The following is a 14,354-nucleotide window of genomic DNA, read 5'->3' on the forward strand; positions in this document are numbered from 1 at the left end:
TCTGGGAGCAAGACTCCTAACCCTTAGTCTTCGCCTTAATCCAGAGAGACATTTAAGCTGTATGAAGCAGTGTCCTGATTATGCAAGGAAAGTGGGTTGGTCCAGGACTATCCTTGCACCTCGATCCCCTCCCCGCTGCCAATATTTTGGCTATTTCATCACATTTACAGTTGTTTCTCAACTTCACAAAGGTTGTGCTCAAAGGTTTACGCACACTTTAATTTAAAATTTTTAATATAAGATGCGATTTAAATTCAGAGTGGGTGTCTTTCACCTCAGAAACTATTTTACGTGTCACTCAACAAAGATGGGGGGGTGGGTGCTCCCAGGCATTCCTAGGCAGCACAATGGAGGAGGTCTAAGTTGGGCCTTGACATGGGCGGGAAACGATTTCAGCAGAGGCCAAGGGGCTGTGGAAGACGCTGCTTTCCTTCCACACGTGACTCTACGACTCCCAACAAGTGATGCCTTTGGGGCCTAACCACGGCTTAGTAGCATGATTTCTATGCTACAAAGCTTTCTGAGTTCCAACTGTGGTTACATCTCCCTCTGATAATGGGAATGAGCATGGGAAAAGCTAAGTCTCACACTGGCAGTGAGAGCTGGTCCCCTACAGTGGGAGACGACCTCCCCTGACACAGAGCTGGTGGCTCACGTGGTAGGGGGGGGTGAGGATTTCAGGAGGTGCCAGTGGAGGCTGCAGACGGTGGAAGTGAGCCATGACCTAAGCATAGAAGACAGGAGGTCAAGAGAGTGTTCCAGGCAAAGGGGCCAGGGCCAGAGGGGAGCAAGGGCAGTGTGCCTAGTGTGTAGAGAGAGAAGGGGAGAGCAAGGGGATGCTGAAGGATGAGCAGGGCCAGGGCCACGAACACGGAAGCTTCGAAAACGCTAGTAAAAACAGCACGCACAAGCACTTCCCTCGCACTGTTAATTTTTTAAGCACACTTTTTGCACGATTAAACGTTAGCTGAGTGATCACAAATTCCACATTAGTGGGATCCAAGGTCTGAGGTTTTACTGTGTTTTAAATGGACCAGAAAGTACAGCCTGTCTAATGACAGGCACTACCATAGTTTGGTTTTCTGAGTCATTGTGAAGAGTCTTCACATGCTAAAGAGAGGAATGGCTTCCAGCCAATTACAGATTTTCAGGAAAACAGGCAACATAATACATCACCTAGTACATAAAATAACTAAAGGATATTAACATCAATAAAGAAAAGGAGTTGCCCATGGGCCATCACAGCAATGTTCAGAAAAGAAACAAATGTCAGTCTTCAGTCTTCAAGGTAAGTACTATACCTCAGGTAAAAACAAAATCAAGATGAACATCTCAGCAGGTGCAAAGACTGTCTGGTTTAACTATTTATTTTTGGCAGAAGTCTCATTTTCCTAGAGAGAACAAATCTCTAATTACTTCTAGGGCTTAGCTTTTAGTCTTGGTTTTGAGGGCGGATGGTGCGGAACAGGAAGAGCTGGCTTGGCAGCAATCCTTCTGGAAAACATCTTGGGGTTGTAATAAACTTTATTTGAGTCTGTGATATGACACAGGTGCTAGAAAATCCAGCATAATTTTGGCCTGTATTGACAGTAAGATAATTTTCAGATTATGAAGAAAACCATACTGACGAGTCCTACCCTGGGGCCGTCAGTGCACCGCGTATCCAAAGTATGGGGATAATTCTGGCCACCCCATCTTATGAAGGACACTGACAAACCAGAGCCATCAGGAGACCAAGGGACCCAGTGAGGAGGGGATCAGATGCCATCTCACCCTATTATCTGCAGAGATTGAGCATGTCTGACCTGAATCAGGGAGGTCTAAGAGAAGGTAATGATAGTTTGCAAAGGTACAAAGGGATGTTGAGGAGGAGGGAATAGAATAATTCTGTGCTGCTTTGAGGGTATTACTGGAACCAGTGGGTAGAAATGAAGTTACAGAGAGATAAAATTCCATATACTGTATGGCAGAACAAAACTAAGATTGCATGACAGTGGAGCAGGCTGGCAATCTGGTGGGAGCAGCAGGAAGGTGGGTTTGATGACTTTATGGGGTTGTGTGGCCAAGCCTCACAGTGTATCCTATACCCTTCTAAGGGAAAATGCGTCATTGGCAGGTTCTGCCACTGTGGTAGACTATCTCCAAAGGCAGGTGCCATAATTCCTTCCATCTCTGTCCAGGCATGCTACTCCATCCACTAAGAGGCGGAGTCCACTTCCCCCTCCCTTGAATGTGGGCTGGAGTTGATTTCCTTTGGTCAGTAACATGGAGGAAGTGGTCTTAAGAAGCCTGGCAGCTTCTCCTTTTGTTTTCTTGGAATCTCATAGCAATATAAGGAAGCTGAGGCTGGACTACTGAATGACGATGGGCCATGCAGAGAAAGGGAGAGATCAAGAAGAGGGGGACCCAGCCATTCTAGCCATCCCTGGTGACATGCCAGCCACGTGAGTGGAGCCTTCTTGGCTACTCCGGGCCCAGCTGACCTCCCAGCTGAACCAAACCAACACCATATGGAGCAGAAACACCACCCAGCTGACCACAGCTAGCCCACAGAATCGTATCAAATAAGAAGCTGTTGTTTTAAGCCGCTAGTTTTGTCATGGTTTGTTCTATGGCAACAGAGAACTGAAATAGCCAGTCAAGGTGGCCGTATTTTGTGCCATGTAACAGTGCCTTCCTGAGCACAGTGGATTGAAGCAGGTAGAGAACCTGATCCAAGGAGAACTTAATACGAGAGGAGGCTTATACCTTTAGGACCGCAGGTCTGGATGTGAAAGGAAAGGGTAGGCCCAGCCGATCAGATTTCCTCTCCTTGGAATTTGAACTAGGAAATACAAACAGATTGAGAACTTGGAATGAAACCTTCTAAGGTACAGTCGGGGCCAAACCAAGACCACAGTAAGTCATAGGGCAACAGAAACATGAGTGAGCAGAGGGAGAAGGACAGAGAGAGGACCATCGGCCCCTGGGGAAGAGCTGCCCCGGGTGCTGCTGGGCTTCCTGGCTGCCCTTTACTCCTGTGAGGCTGGAGCACGGCTTCCGGTCCCAGAGCTCCCTGTCCTTTCACAGTCCTCCCCGAGGCCAGCACCTCTCGCCCCTCCTCTGTGAGCTGGCCTGCAGGAGTTCTGCCTCTTAGAACCAAAACAGAGCAGTTAAAGCAGGGCTCTTCTACCATGAGATTCCACCATCTTAGGAAGGGTAATAAATAGAAACAATAAAAATTATCAGCAGTACAGTGAGCGTTTAGCAAATGAAAAATAAAGGGAGAGAAACCTCTTAATTAAGCTGGTGGGTGGAAAATATTAACAGGATATCCTTCCCACATTTCTGGTGAAATGAGCAAAAAATAGTAAAATTGGCAAACACATACACACACACACACACGCACGCACGCACACACACATACATACAACACAAGCAACAAACAAACAAAGGGGTATGACATAATTTAACAAACTTCTGAAACTCACAGAATTCATAGTGGCAATTCTTAGAAGTCCTGAAACTTTTAAGAGCCCAGTCAAACTGCAAAGACACAAACTGAGTGCCCTTTTCTTTTATTTCTTTTTTTTTTTTTTAATTTTTTTTTTCAAAGTTTTTTATTTATTTTTGGGACAGAGAGAGACAGAGCATGAACGGGGAGGGGCAGAGAGAGAGAGGGAGACACAGAATCGGAAACAGGCTCCAGGCTCCAAGCCATCAGCCCAGAGCCTGACGCAGGGCTCGAACTCACGGACCGCGAGATCGTGACCTGGCTGAAGTCGGACGCTTAACCGACTGCGCCACCCAGGCGCCCCTTCTTTTATTTCTTTAAAAAATTTTTTTTTTCATGTTTGTTTATTTTTGAGAGAGAGAGAGAGAGAGACAGAGCACAAGTGGGGAGGGGCAGAGGCAGAGACACAGAATCCAAAATGGGCTCCAGGCTCCAAGCTGTCAGCACAGAGCTCAACTCGGGGCTCGAACTTGGGAATGGCGAGACCATGACCTGAGCTGAAGTCAGCCACTTAACCAACTGAGCCGCCCCGGTGCCCAGTCCTTTTTGTTTACTTCAGCTTGATGCAACAGAAAAGGTAATGGGACAGAGGGTAAGAAGAAAGAGGTAACGCAGGACAAGTGAGGAATCGGACTGACACACATAGAAAACTGGACACAGTGTATCGAACAATGATGTTCTGACAGTGCAACACAGTGCGCCCTGATGGAAGAGATACAAACGGGGGTCCAGCTCCCTGTGTGGAGGGGTTCCAGGCTGCAGTGCAGGAAGGCAGAGCCTGGTGGTCCCACCAAGCCAAGGGGATGGAGTTTGGAGTTCAGGGAGGCTAAACAGCTGGGATGTACAGGGTGGAGCAGTGGGGCTCTTAAACAGCTACTGTCAATATCTGGTTCGGGAAGACGAAGGGTATGATGAGCACCAAAAGGAGAGGAGTGGGAAGCTGGATGGGATTAACAGCAGAGTAAGCACTGTAGAAGATACAGCAATATTGGTTGAAGATGCAGAAACAATGGAAACTATTTTTTAAGAAAAGAAAAGGAAAGAAAAGAAAAGAAAAGAAAAGAGACCTAAAAAGAAATGAATCTTTTGGGAAAATATCAAGCAGTATACATGTATAATAGGAGTTACAGAAGGAAGAGAGGAAGGGTAAGACTGAAAAAAAGATTTAAAGAAAAAATGACTAAAAATTTTTCCAAATCTGATGGAAATTTCCACATATAGAAGAATCTTATTCTTTCACATATAGAAGCATCTCAACAAACCCTAAGCAGAAGAAACATGAAGAAAACCAGACTGAGGCCCATCATAATTCTTCTAAAAGTCTAAGAAAAAGAGAGAGAGAAATCTAAACAAAAGATGCCCAACCTCTCTGCATTTACTAGGCTGGCTAAACTGACAATAGCAAATGTTGACATGGATGTAGAATAATGGGAACTCTCAGAACACTGTTGGGGGGAGTGCTAAATGGGACAGTTTAGAAAGCAGCTTGGCAATTTCTTATAAAGTCTGGCATGCACTTACCATATGATCCAGTAACTGCACTCACAGGTGTTTATTTAGCCAGTAAAATAAGAGTATGTCCACACAAAGACCTGCGTGTGAGTGTTCACTGCAGCTCTACTCACAACAGTTAGAGGCTAGAAACGGCCCAAACATACATCGACCAGTGAATGTATAAACAAAGAGTAACACACCCATAAAACAGAATGTTGTTCATCAAAAAAAAAAAAAAAAAAAAAAGGAATGGATTGCTGAAACACACCTTACCTTGGATGAATATCAAAAGCATTATGTTACACGAAAGAGGCCAGGCATAAAGACTACATGCTACATAACTCCCATTTATACAACAATCTGGAGCAGGTGAAACTATAGACAGAAATCAGGTCAGTGGTTGGTGAGGGAGGGAGTTTTCTGCAAAGGGGCATGAGGGAATTTTGGGGGTGATGGAAATGCTCTGTCATCATTGTGGTGGGGTTGCATGACAATATACATTTATCAAAATTCGTTGAGTTGTGCAGTTCAAAAGGGGGAATTTTATCTTATGTAAATTGTACCTCGATAAAGTTGATCAAGAAAAGGGAAGGATGCTGACTATCTAAGGGAAGTGAGGTCTTGAGGGCAGGCTTCTGAATTAAAGAGCAATCAGAAACCTGTGGAAATGGATTATACCCTCTCCCAATTATGCAGCAGAGACCCTAGAACGTGACATTTACAAACTCTGAGAAAGCTGGGTCCAAGAATCCAAAGACTGTCAATGACCCCAGCTGAGATTTATCTCTTCTCTGCCCTTTCCTCAGGCTATGGATGGTGGTGACAGTAAGCTAATTTAAATATTGAACTTATACCAAACAACATGGTAATCATAGTCTTGGGGCCAAATGGGAATATTTAAAACTGGAAAATGGAAAAATAACAGTATGCCTAAGTCCTCACCTAGAAATATTAGTGGGTAGATACTCTCCTCTTTCATAGCAGAAGGTCAACCAACCGACCTCATAATTGAAATGTGTAGCTTAAAAAAACACAAAACCCAACAAAATGACTCCTACTAACATTTTTAATAATCTTTTTTCTTTTTCTTTAAAAAATTTTTTTTTAACGTTTTATTTGTTTTTGAGACAGAGAGAGACAGAGCATGAACGGGGGAGGGTCAGAGAGAGAGGGAGACACAGAATCTGAAACAGGCTCCAGGCTCTGAGCTGTCAGCACAGAGCCCGACGCGGGGCTTGAACTCACGGACCGCGAGATCATGACCTGAGCCGAAGTCGGACGCTTAACCGACTGAGCCACCCAGGCGCCCCAATAATCTTTTTTCTTAACCTCAGAGATATTTCATAGGAAATAAATATCTCTCACAGTAAAACTTGTTAGTAATTCATTTAGCTTCTTTTCTTCTGTTAAATAAAGAAAAGTGAAACTCAGTACTTTTTAAAAAAACTTCAAAAGGGCAGTTACAGTAGGATCCTATCTACTGGCGTACCTTATTTCGTAATACGTGAGACAGTAGCTCTTGTCAGATGTACCACTAAGAAAGAAAATCACTGCCAATTTAACTAGGATACAATGCACAGATGCCATGGACTAGAAGATAACATACCAATTTCAAAGATTTTTGATCTCAAAAATAAAAAAAGAAGGATGACTCAGGATCAATAAAATGTATCTCCATCCATCCATATGCAAATAAAATGGTTGCTAAAATAAGGTCACCTACATTTAGTAATAGCTATTTCTCAGAGGGTTTGGAGTCATTTTAAAACGTCTATCTTTTTCTACATTAAAAAAGTTCTGTATGATGAAGATGCATTTACAAAGACAAATGAATCATTTTTATTCAAAATAAAAAATGATTGGAAGTAAATGTGCCAAGGCGTCAATAGTAGATATCTCTGGGTGTGGTGATGACAGCTGACATTTCTTCTTTGTTCATTTCTGTATTCTAAAGCAATTCTTAAAATTGAAAAACTAAACAAAGGAAGCCAAAAAACCCATAAAAATAGGGATGAATGTCCTTAGATGAAAAGAATTTATGGCAGGACCAAGCATTCCTGCTTTGCCCCGATTTTCACATGAAAGTCCTATGTCCCAGGATGCCTTGTCGCCCTGCCTACCTTCTTGTTCAAATTAGTGGTTGAAGGTGCTTTGGCTTTCATTCCAGAGCAGAGGTATTCCATTTTTCTAGGGTGCCTCAGAATCACCCCAAGGAACTTGTTAAACAAGCAGATTCCTGCACTCTACCTCTAGAGATTCTGATCCAGATTCTGAGGGGGAGCTCAGGAGACTACATTTAAACACCCGAGGAAATTCCTGTCAGGCCTCACAGCCGCAGGGCTCCTTCAGCATGTCTTTTTGTCATCTTTCTCCTTTTCTCTCCCTAACCAGTATCATCTGAAACCTTCCCCAAGCTTCTGTGCCCCCAGGAGGGCACTGCGGCCTCTCGCCCACCACACATAGCCCTGGAGGGCTGCCACCTCACCAAGCTCACAACAAAAAACACACGGTCAGAGGAACCCAAAGGATCCGATTCCCTCCTGTCAGAAAAAGGGTAGTAGCTCAACTCAGACCCAAACTCAAGTCCAAGGGGGCACTGACTCCCTAAACAAAGTTAAAACTTGTAAAACATCCAGGAATGGAAAAAGCCCTTCCATTATACGGAAGTGACACACAGATCTCTCCACTTCTTCCCCATTCCTTGCCCAGGTTCTACCACATTCGAACACCATCTACAGCAAATATGCTGGAAATTTTTAAAAGATCGATTACCCTGTCCTACACATTACTTTCCATATGAACATAAGTCTGAGGTGTTAATTCTCTCTCCTGGACATAATTCCAAAGAAAATAGGTTTCCTCAGTGTAGCTATTTGGTTCAATTACTGATTTCTAAAATCTGGTGTATTACTTTATGTCGGCTGTTTTTCATTAATATGTGCGCCCAGCTCCCATTTTCCATGGCTCTTAGCCAAGAGCATCTCAGACTTTCATGCGCATGAGAACCCCTTGGGATCTTGTAAAAATACAGATCTGTAGATGTGCAATCAGGAGATCTGGGGTGGGTCCTGGGAGTCTGCATTTTGAACAAGCTCCCAGGTGATACCCAGGTTTCTGGTTCCTAGACCACAGACGAGTAGCTAGGACACTTGACAGGTGGGAGTTTGGTCCCTAAGTCTGTTTTTGCCTATTATAAAGTAAAAGAAAATGAGCATTTGGTCTCTCACGGGGCTTAAACAATTGTGCTACTTTTCCCTTGAGATTTGCAGGAAATCTGTAGTGTACCCACACCTCTGGGTGGGAGTGAGTCAGCAAGTTATAAAGCCAAATTCCTTTTCATTGTAAATTCTTATATCTGCTTTTTACTTAACTGCAAACTATCAAAATTAACTTCTAAGCAGAAGATCGAGAGATTACCAAAAAAAAAAAAGCACATGTGAAGGATGGGGAGTATTTTAAGAAGTCAAGAAAATGATTTTAATTATAAAAATGAGTAGAGGTTTAACGTGAGAAAATGCAAGTTGGCTAGTTTTGCAAGGGTGACTTTTTATTAAATCAGAAAACTGTTGTCAGCTGCAGGAATGAATCTTTTAACTTCAGGGGAAACAAGGAAATTAAAAGGGGCAGCCGTGATAACGTCTTTACAGTTTTGACTTCAAGGGAGCACAAAGTTAGAAGGGTGAATACCAGAGAATAATTTTACATTTAGCTATCCAAGATCCAGAGTGAAATAATGTGTCTGTGCTATGGTTATCAAGCTCCCAAACACAGAGGAGAAGAAAAGTAAAGACCACTGAGACAAAATTCAAAAAAGTTCCAATGTCCTATTAAGCCCAGCATAGAGAAAAAGACAGGGAGAATGTACACAAAAAGGCCAGTGGCAATTGCCTCTGAACGGTGGGAGTATGTTCATCTTGGCTTGTTTTTATTTTGACAGTTTCAACAATGATAATGTACTAATTTTATAATAAAAAATAATTTAAAATTTTAAATGGTCATGTTGAGTTAGGAAGGAAGGAAGGAAGGAAGGAAGGAAGGAAGGAAGGAAGGAAGGAAGGAAGGAAGGAAGGAAGGAAAACAGATTGATACAGATGGCTTCTCCCTTGAAGGAAAATTTCTTTCAAATGGCAATTCCTTTACATATTTCTTTTAATTATGCCCCACACAATTCTTTCCTATTTTTGTCCTGGGATCATATTAATATTAAGGCTGTGATTATACTTGAAAGTGTTAAATGGCATTTGAGTCATTAGAATCTAAATTTCCAACCATTCCTCTGTAATCATTATTTTCTATTTCACATATAGCAACTGACATGTATAAACTTGACAATGCTTCAAGGACAGAACTCAAGGTCCTTTCCCTTCCTATCAGAATCCACAATGTGCCAGCCATGACAGTCCCATGTTCTCTCTCCGAGCGGCACTGGCCAGCTGTCGTGCCTGTAGGCTCTCCAGAGGGCCGAGTTCTCCCTGGATTGCTGTGACCGTGCTATGGCCTCAGTGGCTGATACTGCACAATGCAGGACATGCTACACTGAAAGGACGAAACATGCTGAGAAAGACTGCAAAATCACCAGCATCAGAAACAGCTTGGCCACGTACCTTTAGGATGGTGATATTCCAGGTAAAGCTCTCCACTGCTTTCTGTAGTTTTCGTTCCTTCAAACCTTCCTTGGTGCCGATGCTGTGCAAATGTTCATGGAATTCCATGGCTGAAAGAAACAGAGTAGTTTACTTCCCCATCCAACCCGTGGGGAGGAGCTGGCAACACTTATTTTTCCAATCTCTAGTGAAAGAATTCTGATCCCCAGTGGATTTTCATAAACGTGCCTATTTAAGAATGTGATAATTGGGTCGTCTGGGTGGCTCAGTCGGTTAAACGTCTGGCTCTTGATCTACCCTCAGGTCATGATCTCAAGGTTCTTGAGTTCGAGCCCCACATCAGGCTCTGTGCTGATGGTGCAGAGCCTGCTTGGGATCCTCTCTCTCCCTCTCTCTGCCCCTCCCCTGCTTGTGCTCTCTCTTTCTCTAAATGAAATATAAATAAACAAAAAAAATTAAAAAAAAAAAAAAGGAATGTGATAGAGGGGAAACACTGAAAAAAACTCATGGTCTTAAACAAGGCAGAAGGCATCTTAGAGGTCAGCAACAGTCATTCTTCATGGTTTTGAAGGGGGAACGGGGCACATATGATTATTCTCAGTCCCATTTTAGAGATGAGGAATCTGAGGTTCAGCAAAGGTGAGAGATGGAAGGCTGTGGAGGTAGCAAGAGGGAGAGCACCAGAGCCCAGGTATTTGGAGCCTCAGAGTGCAGATTTAAGCTCTGCTGAGGACACAAAGTTGGCAGCCGGAGATGAAATGAATACAAAGTAATGTATTTCTGTCAACAGTGAGTCAATCTGAGGTCAGTTACCAAGCCTATTGTAAAAGGGAGAAGATGGGGAGAAAGACCCTGACCTCTAACTCTACATTTACATTATGACTCTTTAACATAATTGACATAATCAAATGAATACTCCCTACTGTCATTCAAAATAGTGTCAGAGGCTCCCTATGCAGCAACAATGCAATAATGCAGGAATAGTATGATGGTGTCTTTGCTGGCTTAATATCATTACAACTCACAGAATTTTACATAGTAATCTGCAGTCAATTATCCCAACTCTGGCCAATGGGGACCCTTCAGACTGGTACCTATGTCCTTTTGAAATGACTAATTAGCCTTTTGGCACAAGATGTTCTAGACTTTACCAAATACATTTTCCACCTCAGACCTAGAGCCAGGCATTTCTCCAAGGACCTCTAGATACTTTTAGTTGGAATGATACTTAAAGACCACAATCTGGGTGTTACAAGTGCCCATTTTTACTGAGTTTTCATTGTTTTCTAGGTCTTTTCATTGGACTGATCTCAGACACCTTTTTTTTAAAAAAAAAAAAAAAAGAGGGAAGGATAAGATCCTGCTAATACTTCTAATTCAAATGTAAGTGTATGAGGTTTTTACATATTTTTAAAAATTTGATGCTTATGTTGTATCTCCTAGGTGGAAAACCTTAATTCCTAACCACATCAATAGAACTCTTAACAGTAAAACCAGCATTTGCTGGGGGAGGGGTCCTCAGGGAGTACCTCACTGAGAATGTACAGTAAGAATATTGTGTTCTAAGGTTAGTCAGAATAATTCTTTCCTCCATGTCGTTATGTGACTAACAAACTCGAGTTAGGTTCATTTGGCTTTTGCATTTTTCATTCTCCGTGTGTGGTGGGGCAGTGCTTTTTTGGATGTAATCTGTTTTATGATTATGTCAAACCTACATGATTTCCAGGGATGCCTCCGTGGCTTAGTCAGTTAAGCATCCAACTCTTGACTTCAGCTCAGGTCATGATCTCATGGTTTGTGAATTTGAGCCCTGCATCAGTCTCACTGCTGTCAGTGCAGAGCCTGCTTTGGATCCTCTGTCTCCCTCTCTCTGTCCCTCCCCTGCTCGCTCGCAGGCACTCCCTCTCTCAAAAATAAATAAACATTAATAAAAATTAAAAAGACTACATGATTCCAAAGTCAAACCTCGTATCAAAGAGCTCAGGTAAGTCTTGCTTCCTTCTGGTGTCCTGTACGCTGATCCCTCCCTCCCCCTCCACATTTTTTGGTAGTTTTTAATATACCCTTCTTCTCCTGTCATTGTTCCCCTTGAAAATACAAGCAACTGTGTACACGTATCCACGGCCTTTCCTTTCTTGCACAAGAAATTTCTGTATTTGGTTTTGTTTTCTGTACACTGTTCAGAAGGACACTGTTCTACATCTTGGTTTTTGTTTTTTTCCTCATGTAAGTACAGAGTGGAGATCACTCTGCGTCCATGTGTACAGCTCATCTTCACTCTTTTTTCTTAACAGCTACATGGACTCCTTGAGGGGATGAACCAGCATTTACTTCACCAGTCCCCTACCGCCGGACATTGGGTTGTTTTGAAAGCATTTGTTGTTACAAATGATGTGGAGGAGTCATAATCTGTACATTTCCTCTGTTCCTTTGTGCATGGTTACTGTTCAGTTGGGCATTCCAATTGCTAACACCCTTCCTATACAACACCATTTCAAAGAACTCTTTATACTGTGATTGACAGCAACTCTATTTCTTAGTGTCTTTAAACAGGAAGCAAAAGCTGACACATAGGATAAATACGGTAAGCTGCCAATTTTTTATTAGTCTTTTTTCTTTTTGTCCCCCTCACCGAATAGGAACAACAGCTGTACTTCCTATCCTGCTAATAAGGCTTAAGAACATAACTGGTTTCAAGAAAGAACAGTAAAATTCATTACATCATCTAGGAAACTACCACACTGACCTCTCTCCTTTTCTCCAACTTCTCTTTGCCACTGATGGTACCTGAGAACATCCTGACTTGATTAACTAAACCCCCTCCACCATAATGCTGGTGACCTGGCTCACACAGCAGGCTGCATCCCCTATACCTAATTCTGACTTCTACTGAATGTGCTTGGCGGAACATACTGCAAAAAACAAACAAAGAACACAAAAAAAGCAACCATGAATAGGATACAATCTTGTTCTAAAACCCAGGATTTTTGCTAGAGCATTTAACTGTGCCCGCATGTTTTTCTTTTTCCCTGGGACACCCCTTGGAGAGTGCGATGATGACTACCACCCACTTCTTAGAACACGGCCAGGTGAAGCCTGAGCAGTGAGACCTTGATGTGCTGGCTTTTCTGCTAATATTTAATACTGGACTTTGTCAAGACCTAGATTTTAGGACATGAGTCATTAATACTCGTCATGTTTCTAGAGTAGCCTTCAGGAGGCACTAGAGCCTTATAAGCATCACTGAGGCATGGCAGATAGAATTCATGACTGGAATGCAGGAAAGAGAAGAGACACAACAGAAGTGATGAGGGAGCAACTCTCTGTAAACAAGAAGGTAAGGGAATGCTGAGCTTAGACAAACGTCTACCCTAAATTCTAAGAAGGTTTCTGAAGGTTCAGAAGAATGCAGGGCCAGAGGCAGTAAAAGCATAGGCTGTCTTGAGAAGGACTGAGGACTCAAGGAAGAAACAGTCAAAATAATAAAAGATGATACTGATAAGGAAGAAACAGGGAAACATTTACAGAACTAAAGGTAGTTAAATACATGCCTGCTGTCTAAAAAGTTCACATTTCATTGAAAAGTGAGACTATACAGCTCCCTCTTATCTCTCCCCTCTGGAAATATCAACAGTCCAATAAAAGTCCATAAAGAACTGTATTATTAATGAAGTTCTTTTAAAAATGTGCACAAGAAAGGTGATTAAGTTGAAACTGGAAAAATTATGTTAAAAATATAAAACCTGGCAAAAATATATACAAAACTTGAAGCTTTAAAAAGCGACCAAGATTATCAGTCCCACTGTTACTTATTTCATTATTTGAAATATTGATTCATTATATATTTGCTGCATCACACAATGGTTTCTTTAAAAAGTCTTCTGATATTCATAACTTATAGACTGATCTTTGCAAACATTCTGCTAATCCACTGATTCAAAGCATATGTTGATTTTATTTAAGGAAATCAAAGGATTCTGACCTTGGCCCATACAACATGACTGTACCGTTCACTGCTTCCCTGTGACGTGCAAAGCCCAGAGCACGGACTAAGGGCACACAACTGAGAGAAACAAAAGGCATCTGTCCAGGTGCTTTACGAACATCATATAGGAAACTTGGAGAGAGGCTATATAGCACTTTCCTAAGGAAATGGGAAAGAAGAATTTGAATACTGGTTTGTCTTCCAACTACCATGAGTTATTTCCAATCAAGAGTCCCTACTCTTGACATGAGCTCAGGCTACGGTTACATGTACCCAATAATTACTCCGTGAGGTAGAGCACTGTAAGGGCTGATGCACATGCACTGACCTAGTTCTAAGGGAATACAGAGGGAGAGCAAATGAGATTATGCATTTGAAGTGGGTCAGTCCATATATAACAAGGAAATCTAATTATATTAGATGCAAACTGCATTTATTCCCTTGATATTAAATTATCAGGAAATCTATTTTAACATGTCACAGGAGGTCTTTTAGTTCTTTACATCAACATTGAATATAAAGAACTTGTCTGGGTTAGATGTTAAGTAACTTTCTCCCTATTTTCCAAATTATTTTCAGCAAAGAAACATTAGCCCAATGACAAAGTTTCTTATTGAGAAACATAAAAGCACTATCTCTTCTCCATCTGGAAGTTGTACCATTCTGTCTAAAGAGCAGAGTGACACTTAAAGTCATCGGTGAAAATCAAATAAGCCAAACTTTTAAGACTAATTTACCACCTCTCCCACTCCCGCCCCCAACCCCCACAAGGAAGTTA

The 14,354-nt window shown here is 42.2% G+C and overlaps 1 protein-coding gene and 1 long non-coding RNA gene across 4 annotated transcripts in view; both read right to left on the reverse strand.

Moving 5' to 3' along the window:
- The window catches only part of PLCL2 (phospholipase C like 2), a 196,563-nt gene that overhangs the window by 9,992 nt on the left and 172,217 nt on the right, over positions 1-14,354 (reverse strand). For all 3 annotated transcript variants that reach the window (XM_058729808.1, XM_058729810.1, XM_058729809.1), the window contains one exon: positions 9,592-9,701. In XM_058729808.1, coding sequence (XP_058585791.1) covers positions 9,592-9,701 — 110 coding nt within the window. Of the gene's footprint in view, positions 1-9,591; positions 9,702-14,354 lie in introns of those variants that run through there.
- On the reverse strand, positions 5,214-9,582 carry LOC131511785 (uncharacterized). Its single transcript, XR_009261736.1, has 2 exons — positions 6,317-9,582; positions 5,214-6,074 (listed from the first exon to the last, which is right to left on the reverse strand). It is a non-coding gene; the product is annotated as an uncharacterized LOC131511785 (long non-coding RNA).

Source organism: Neofelis nebulosa, chromosome 5 (genome assembly GCF_028018385.1).
Source record: "Neofelis nebulosa isolate mNeoNeb1 chromosome 5, mNeoNeb1.pri, whole genome shotgun sequence".
In the NCBI taxonomy this organism is placed as follows: domain Eukaryota; kingdom Metazoa; phylum Chordata; class Mammalia; order Carnivora; family Felidae; genus Neofelis; species Neofelis nebulosa.